The sequence below is a fragment of the Brassica napus genome, chromosome C5, assembly GCF_020379485.1.
Source record: "Brassica napus cultivar Da-Ae chromosome C5, Da-Ae, whole genome shotgun sequence".
Classification (NCBI taxonomy): domain Eukaryota; kingdom Viridiplantae; phylum Streptophyta; class Magnoliopsida; order Brassicales; family Brassicaceae; genus Brassica; species Brassica napus.
In genome coordinates, this window is record NC_063448.1 from 50,053,010 (window position 1) to 50,062,111 (window position 9,102).

Below are 9,102 nucleotides of genomic sequence, written 5' to 3' on the forward strand. Positions count from 1 at the left end.
TTTAGCTAAAACCAGACAAAAATAAAATACATATAATATTTAGTGTGTGGCCAGATAAATTTCAAGTATGGTCACATTGGAGCATAATAATGATTTTTCTATTTCATTTTGTTGAAATGAATTTTACCCTAATCCGGGGACATAATTCTATAAGAGGTTTAAAAGTTCAATTAGCATTAGCAATTTAACTGATAAAAGCTGTGAATTGCAAACTAATTAATCATCATTTGAATGAACGTTTCAACGTGTAATCAACAATAGCATATTATAAAGTTGTGGCCATGTGTGACATGTACTGATGTACATATGTTTCATACACGCCACCTAGCAAACCTTGATGCGCGTCCCTATCTTTTGTTGGATCCCACTTGCGTCCCTGCATGAGATGAGATCTAGTTAGTAAAAAGAAAAATATATGTAGAGTCGAACGCTGCTAAAAAATAGAGTTTATTACGATATATTCTATATCGTATAGTTTTCTATATTCTCTTGTTAAAGTTATGTATAGTTTGCTATTAGTTATAAGGAAACACAGATGTTATACCCTCATTGGAGTTGTATAAAGTCTCAGCTGTATAGCTTAATAAAATCAAGTCAGTTTGATATCCAATTCTACATGGTATCAGAGCGAAGATCATTCTAAATACAAAATATCCATCGTTTCTCTTGCCATAGTTTGGACAAGTTCTTGTTCTTAGTCGATCTGTTCAAAGTTTGAACTAACCTAATACCGTCAGTGACGATGTCTGACCTAAGTTCGGTTACTAAGGTTGATAAACCTGTTGCAGAGGGGCCCCTTAGTACCTCTCCGTATGTTCTCTATGGTTCCGAGAACCCCTGAGCCATGATCACACCTGTTAAGCTAAACGGCGAGAATTACAATCAGTGAGCAAGTGAGATGCTCAACGCCCTTCAGACAAAGCGTAAAGTGGATTTTATTAATGGCTCTTTGAAGAAACCTCTTGCTGATGATCCCGACCATGACAACTGGATTGCAGTGAATTCCATGATCATTGGTTGGATTAGGGCGGCTATAGAGCCAAACGTGAAGTCGTCAGTGACGTTCGTAAGTGATGCAAGTCAGCTGTGGTCGGAGTTGAAACAGAGGTTCTCAGTTGGGAACAAAGTCCATATTCATCAACTTAAAGCTCAACAAGCGGCATGTCGACAAGAAGGTCAAAGCGTGCTTGAATATTATGGCAGACTGTGTTCCTTGTGGGAAAAATATGCAGTCTATCGTATCCTGCCTATGTGTACTTGCGGTGCAGCTAATGAAATCAGGCAAGAAAGAGAGGACGAAAAAGTTCACCAGTTCATCATGGGTCTTGATGACTCTCGCTTTGGAGGTCTGTGTACATCCTTGATTGGTATGGATCCTCTGTCGACAATTGGAGAAGTGTACTCCAAAGTGATACGAGAAGAGCAGCGTCTGAATTCTTCTCGCGGTCATGAGCAGCAACAAGATGCGATAGGATTTGTTGCTCGACAAACGGAGATGGTGTCTCCAAACCAGAGTGGTTCCAGGTCCGACACGTCAATTCTTCGAAACAAAGATCGACATAGTCTCTGCTCTCATTGCGGACATGAGAAAAAGGATTGCTGGCAGTTGGTGGGATTTCTGGAATGGTGGAATGAGCGATCCAATCGTACTGCAGCTGGTCGTAGACGAGGCAGAAGTGGTCGTGGTGGCAGAGGCTGAGGACAGACGGCTACGGCACATGCTACCAGCTCAAACTCATCGCCTTTCCCAGAGTTTACACAAGAACAATGGAAGGTTCTCACTCAGATGATCCAAGAAAAATCAGGTTCCGATAAGTTATCCGGTAAGAAGAAATATGGTGATGTTATTTTTGATACTGGAGCTTCTCACCATATGACCGGGAAGCTCTCTATGTTGCACAATATTGCACCCATACCACCGTGCTCAGTAGGCTTTGCAGACGTCAGTCGTACGTTTGCTATGAGCATGGGAGTTCTTCCCCTGTCGGGAAAGTATCACTGACGAACATCCTCTATGTGCCATCCTTGAATTGCACCTTGATATCTGTCGCAAAATTTCTAAAGCAAACAAACTGTCTTGCGACTTTCACTGATGCTATTTGTGTTTTGCAGGACCGTTTTTCGAGGACTCTGATTGGAACCGGTAAAGAGCGTGATGGGGTATACTACTTAACGGATGTGGCTACAACAAAGATAAACACAGTGAATGCTTCTCCAGATCAGTCATTGTGGCATCAGCGTTTAGGACATCCTAGTTTTAATGTGCTTTCGGCTTTATCTTTGTCCTCTTCTTCTTCTACTAGCTCACGTCACTGTGACGTATGTTTTAGAGCTAAGCAAACTCGAGAAATTTTTCCAGACAGTATTAATAAATCAGTTGATTGTTTTTCATTAATTCATGTCGACGTATGGGGTCCATACCGTGTTCCTTCTTCTTGTGGTGCTGTATATTTTCTGACTATTGTTGATGATTTCTCTCGATCAGTGTGGACATACCTTATGCTTGAGAAGTCAGAAGTTAAGACAATTCTGAAAAACTTTCTCGCCTACACAGAAAAACAATTTGGTAAAGCTGTTAAGATGGTGCGAAGTGATAATGGAACTGAGTTTATGTGTCTCTCATCATATTTCCGCGAGAAGGTGATTATACATCAGACCTCGTGCGTTGGAACTCCTCAGCAAAATGGTCATGTGGAGAGGAAGAAGAGGCACATACTTAATGTTGCCCGAGCACTACTATTTCAGGCGAGTTTGCCTATAACGTTCTGGGGTGAAGCCGTCATGACCGCAGCCTACTTGATTAATAGGACGCCAACTGCAATTCATAAAGGTCACTCTCCCTTTGAAGTCCTTCATGGTTTTCAACCAGACTATACGCAGTTACGGGTCTTTGGGTCTGCCTGTTACACTCATCGCCAAGCAAGAGACAAAGATAAGTTTGGTGAGAAGAGTCGTTTGTGTATCTTCGTCGGCTACCCTTTCGGGAAAAAGGGTTACAAAGTGTTTGACATGGATCGTAACGAGTTTATAATATCTCGAGATGTGGTTTTTTGGGAAGATGTTTTCCCATATGCAACACGCAAGGAACCAGTGTCAACAACAACTTTGGTGGACATCGTTGATGATGACTGGAGCTACAACATAGTAGCGGCTCCGACTGGTTCTTCGGACAGGGGGAGATCCTTACATGCCGATCATTCTCTTGATGTTCCAGCTGATTCATCGATCTCTAGTAGTACTGGTGATGGAGTTCTACAGGCTGAACCAGTTGTTCAGGACAGTGGTGACATCGAAGAAGAGGTTATAACAACTGCAGCTGATCTAACTAGCGATGATAGTAGTCCCCTGCCGCCTGAAGAAAATCTTGGTCGGGGTAAACGTCAGCAAATGCCGTCTGTTAAACTCAGGGACTATGTAACATATAATACATCAGTGAAAAGTTCTACCTCAAGTACCCATCACGCTCCTTCGGTCTCCGCGTCTCATACCTCGTCTTCGGTCCAAGGTAATTCACTTTATCCATTGACAAAGTATGTTTTTGATTCTAACTTTACTCCACAGCAACAAGCTTTCCTAGCTGCAATTACACCCGCAGTTGAACCCAAACACTTTAAGGAAGCTGTTGTGATCGATGTATGAGATGATTCCATGGTTGACGAAGTAGTTGCTCTCGAAAAACAACATACGTGGGACATATGCGATCTACCGCCTGATAAGGTTGCACTCAGAAGTCAATGGGTTTATAAAATCAAGTATAATACTGATGGCACGATCCGGAGACATAAATCTCGAGTTGTAGTTATGGGAAACAAACATGTCGAAGGGGAAGACTATAATGAAACATTTGCTCCTGTTATTAAAATGACGACAGTGCGTATGTTTCTTTGTTTGGTCGCAGCAAATCAATGGGAATTTTTTCAAATGGATGTCAACAACGCTTTCCTTCATGGCGATCTCGAAGAAGAAGTATACATGAAACTACCGCCTGGATTTCTTCATTCTCATCCCAATAAGGTTTGTCGTCTTCGCAAGTCATTATATGGTCTCAAGCAAGCTCCCCGATGCTGGTTTAAAAAGCTCTCTGATGCGCTGCTTAAGTTTGGTTTTATCCAGTCCTATGATGACTACTCATTGTTCTGCTACAGTCGCAAAGGAATACAGCTGTGTGTGTTGATATATGTTGATGATTTGCTTATCAGTGGTAACAATAGTCGTATGGTACAAAAGTTCAAAGAGTATTTGAGTAAGTGTTTCTCTATGAAGGATCTGGGAAAACTCAAATACTTCCTCGGTATTGAAGTAAGTCGTGGTCCAGAAGGTATATTTCTCTCTCAGCGAAAGTACACTTTGGACATTATTGCCGACACAGGAAACCTTGGCTGCAAGCCGGCGGCAACTCCTCTCGAACAGAATCTTCAACTCGGCAAGGTTGAGAGTCCCGTCTTGGCTGATCCGCGCAAGTATAGGATGCTTGTCGGCAGGTTATTGTATCTTCTCCATACCAGACCCGAGTTAAGTTATTCGGTTCATGTTCTCTCTCAGTATATGCAGACGCCCAAAGAAGCTCATTGGGAAGCTGCGCAATGAGTAGTGTGTTTTTTAAAGAATTCTCCTGGCCAAGGAATCATGTTAAGCTCGTCTAAAGATATGTCCCTCACCATTTACTGTGACTCTGATTGGTCTTCTTGTTGCAAAACCCGTCGTTCTCTCAGTGCCTTTGTTGTTTTACTTGGTGATTCTCCGGTCTGTTGGAAGACAAAGAAACAAGATACAGTATCCCATTCTTCCGCAGAAGCTGAATATCGAGCTATGTCTGATGCTCTCAAAGAAGTTAATTGGTTACGTAAACTGTTGCATGGATTCGATGTCAAACAGGCTCCTACTCGCTTCTTCTGTGATAGTAAAGCAGCTATCTACATTGCTACAAATCCAGTCTTCCATGAACGTACCAAGCACATTGAAAATGATTGTCATGCGGTTCGAGACGCTGTAAAAGCTGGTCTTATTAATCTCCATCACATACGTACCAAGGAGCAGGTCGCGGACATTCTGACCAAGGCGTTGGGACGGGTTCAGTTCAATACTTTATTGTCCAAGTTGGGCGTTTGTGACATGCACGCTCCAACGTAAGGGGAAGTATTACGATATATTCTATATCGTATAGTTTACTATATTCTCTTGTTAAAGTTATGTATAGTTTCCTATTAGTTATAAGGAAACACGGATGTTAGACTGTCATTGGAATTGTATAAAGTCTCAACTGTATATCTTAATAAAATCAAGTCAGTTTGATATCCAATTCTACAGAGTTGATCGAAATTTTAATTATATAATTTTCCTCAAATAAAAAAAGATAACATTCATATTTTGGATTTTAACTTCGAAAAGTGTAGAGTCGAACGCTGCTCAAAAAAAAAAGTAGATTCGATCGAAAATTTAATTATATATTTTTTCCTCAAATAAAAAAAGATAACATTCATATTTTGCATTTTAACTTCGAAAAGGTTTATTAGCAAAAGATGAGCTACCTTCGAATCCAATGCATATCCTCCTTACTTTTTGCTTTCATGTGCCTCATTTCATAATTAATTTCTTATATACTAATCTTTCTTTCACTTTACCTTTTCACTTCTCTTTTAGGTTTCAGTTACCTAATCATTTTGCAAATGATCGTGTATAAAAAATACAACAAAAGGACGCTATTCTAAAAAAACCTGCCTTTCTTAATCAATGAGTTGACGCATATCGTTGAGTTCGTAGTCTCGTATAAACGAAAAAGAAAAGAGAAGCAAAATAGACGAATACGTGACAATTTTAATCAAACATGATTTATGTGTAAACGTGCACCATTTTAATTTTGATTCTCCTTTGGAATTCAGCATATAAAATTTTTAAAACGAAGAAATATAAAACTAGATATTTATATACACATATATTAATATTAAAATCTCAGATAGACTCATTATATAAGCAAAGAAACTAACTAACCCTGCCAAGGCTTTGGATGAAGCTGATCGGAAGCAGCGTCATTGATGCAATTCCCGAGACCGACAAAACTTAGAATCTCGTTATGAGACATTAACGGTCTTATCCCCAAGAAGTCTCTCGTCAAACCCTCTCCTCCTCCACCGCTTTTATTCGTGTCTGATCCTGCGGTTGTGGTATCAGCGTTTGTCCTCAAGAACCCGCTGAATGTGTTGTCGAAGGCTTCTTCTCCACCGTGATGATGGTTAAACCCGGAGGCGTTGTAGTCTTGAATGAAGGCTTGATTGTTGTTGTTTGAAGTGATGAATCCCGACGGTGACGTCATGGCCGCCATTGTCGTGGTGAGGGTGTTATGAGACCTCTCGAAGTCGGTGGTTGGTGGCAAAGGAGTTGTTCTTGTGGAACCCATTTGGGCTGCTTTCTGGAGTAATGCTGTGGCTGACATAGCCGGAGAAGCTGCAAGAGAGAACAAACCTCCTCCTCCACCACCATTACTAGGGCTAGGGTTTGAAGATGTGAGATCTTGCGGCTGAGGAGAAAGCCAAGTAGGGACGCCATGGTGGTGGTAATTGATGATTTGATCATCGGTTTGTTGTTGCTCTTTCTTCATGGGAAATGTATGTAGATGGTTGCTGCTACTCTCACAATTATTAACGTTGGTTTCGAAGTGAAGAGTATTGATGATGTTGTGGGAAGAGGAAGATGAGGAAGAGATGTTCATGTTTGCTTGTGCTTGATGATGAGAAGAAGACTGGTGAATGATAAGAGGGTTTGATTGATGATTCTGGTTTTGTGGTAATACTACTTCCCTGGCTGTCTCTTCTGCCAGTGCTACACAAAATGCTCTATGAGTTATGTAACTATCCCTCCTGTTTATTTACCAAACAACAAAACCATAAAATGATCAATATATAACAATGTTAATAGTTAATACGAAGAAATGTACACGTTGAGAGATGCTATGGAAGTTATGTGGTCCATCTATAGCTCGTAGCAATCACATATGTATTGTAAGATGAATGATATTAATGCAAGAATAGGAGAGAAAAAACCCATAATAGTATATATTCTAAGAGATAAAGGAAGAAAAGTACCCTGAACTAGTTTCATATTATAAATGAAGATTCTTTTGAGCTACCATTCTATTGTCCTCTTTCAAATTAAATGAAATTACTCATATCAAAACAGAATGCTTTGTACCATGTGTCCCTCCAGTTCTTGCACAACCATAACATATCCCAAATTCAAAACCAGTACTAATTAATTGTAATTACTATATATTCTAAAATTATCTAATAAATAAAAATGTAATCATCATAATGGGTTTATTTACCTAGAAAAGAGAGTGCCACAGTCACATCTGTATTCTTTAGTGCCACAAGTCTTAGAATGAGCCTTGCAATCTGACTGAACAGCATATTTCTTTGAACATTTGTCACATTTCCACTTCTTCTCTCCATGCTTTCTGCAGAAATGCTTCTTGATTCCGGTCAAGTCACCGAGAGCTCGAGATGGGTCATGGTGGACACAGCTTGCTTCTGGACAAACATACACTTTCTTCCTTATCACTTCTTTGTTGGATCGTTGTTTCAGCTTCCATGGTAGATTGTGACCTCTCCTGTGAAGCTGTAGATTCTGATCTCTTTGGAATCCTTTGTTGCAGATCTCACAGACGAATCTGTTTGTTGCCATCAGTGTTTTTGGTGACAAAGCAATCACTTCTGACTCGGGGTCTGAAAATGAAAAGTATTGAAAGTTAAAACCATCCTCAGTATATATGAACTCCAAAAATCACTAATCGCAACTTTATTAGTTTTCCTCAGTATAATTATTAATTATTATATTAAGTTGCGATTTGTGATTTAACTTAATATAGTAATTAATAATTATACCGATGAAAACTATATTAACCAAGCACAAAAAATCCGAAAGTTATACATGTTTTATTTTTTGTTGTTTAGAATAAAGGCAGTGAAGAGAATATTCTTTTTGGTAGACGACCCAAAAATTTTCCAAGAAGATGACTGTATCAAATAATTGGAATAGTGAATCAGTCCAAAACCAAGAAAAACTTGTGTATTTTTTTCTTTCTAACCATTCTTTTCATACGGACCTGGATTCCCTGGTTGGTTTCTCCTCTTCTTCTGAGGCTGAGATTCAGGAACACTGAACTGTTGTTGCTCTTCTTGTTGTTGTTGATGATGGAAGAAATTAGAACCACTTGCTTCAGTTCTGTTTCCTGAAGAGACACTTGCTTGATCCCCAGAAGATGTTAGATTCGACATATTCTCCTCTTGTTGTTGTTGTACTTGCTGATGAAGTAACATGTCTTTGCTCGTCATAACAATACCTTGAGAGAAAAAAGGTAGAAGAAAAATATATAAGAAGCAATAAAAGATAAGAAACAGACAACCTCTTTCAGATCTATTTATCTACTGATTAAAAAAACGAAGACAAAAGAGAAGATTAAACAGATACATACAAGAAATGAGTCTCTATATATAATCCTAACTTCTTTCTTTCATTTTAGTTTGTGTAAATATATATAAACTTCCTTCTTTGGCTTCAACCCAAGAGACAACCTCTATCCACTTTTCTGCTTCATGGTTGAAACCAACGAGACTTCGTCTCGATGAAACAAAATAGAAGTAACAACAAATTACTACACAGAACATGAACAAGAACTTGATAAGAAAACAGAAGAAGGAAGAAAATCAATATACCTAGAAGTAGAAAGAGAGATTGTGGACAAGAGAAACTTTTTTATCTTTCTCACCGTGTATTTGAAACCCCAAAAATTCAAATTCAAAATAAAATAGAGAGAAATAAAAGAGAACCCTACCGCTAAGAAAAAATGGCATTTTCTGCTTTTTGTATTATTTTCCCCTTACAAGCGAAGAGCAATCTGTCCTTTCTTTATCATTACCTGCAAATTTGTTTTCCGTATTTTTTCAATTTTGTTTTTTTCGCAAAATTTTAATCATTGAAAGTTTATCTTTTCTTTTAATCTTGGTAAATGTAGCAAAATATATCTTTCTCGCAAGCTCTGTGAAAAGCTTTGCAATTTTCTTTTTATACTAGTATTTTTTAGCCTCTCGAGAGTCAAGAAGCAGTAGA

The 9,102-nt window shown here is 39.0% G+C and overlaps 1 protein-coding gene across 10 annotated transcripts; it reads right to left on the minus strand.

Moving 5' to 3' along the window:
• Positions 1-205: 205 nt before the first annotated feature.
• On the minus strand, positions 206-8,877 carry LOC106452311 (protein indeterminate-domain 11). 10 transcript variants are annotated; one of them, XM_022704982.2, is made up of 5 exons: positions 8,709-8,877; positions 8,081-8,335; positions 7,319-7,718; positions 5,989-6,854; positions 206-376 (listed from the first exon to the last, which is right to left on the minus strand). In XM_022704982.2, the coding sequence occupies exons 2-5, from the start codon at positions 8,325-8,327 to the stop codon at positions 348-350; spliced, it is 1,542 nt and encodes a 513-aa protein (XP_022560703.1). In that variant the 5' UTR covers positions 8,328-8,335; positions 8,709-8,877; the 3' UTR covers positions 206-347. The 10 variants fall into 10 exon arrangements, with proteins under 10 accessions (XP_022560703.1, XP_048613081.1, XP_022560705.1 ...); XM_048757124.1 differs by having other exon boundaries at positions 8,099-8,335; positions 8,709-8,876; XM_022704984.2 differs by lacking the exon at positions 8,709-8,877 and adding an exon at positions 8,568-8,692.
• Positions 8,878-9,102: the final 225 nt, after the last annotated feature.

What these genes read in the sequence shown, in the direction of transcription:
- LOC106452311 (XM_022704982.2), bottom strand. Translation starts at nt 8,327, where the DNA reads ATGACGAGCAAAGACATGTTACTTCATCAGCAAGTACAACAACAACAA. An exon ending in TGTGGCACTCTCTTTTCTAG is followed by an intron (nt 6,855 to 7,318) that starts GTAAATAAACCC and finishes GTAAATAAACAG; the next exon opens with GAGGGATAGTTACATAACTC. An exon ending in TCATCCAAAGCCTTGGCAGG is followed by an intron (nt 377 to 5,988) that starts GTTAGTTAGTTT and finishes CATCTCATGCAG; the next exon opens with GGACGCAAGTGGGATCCAAC.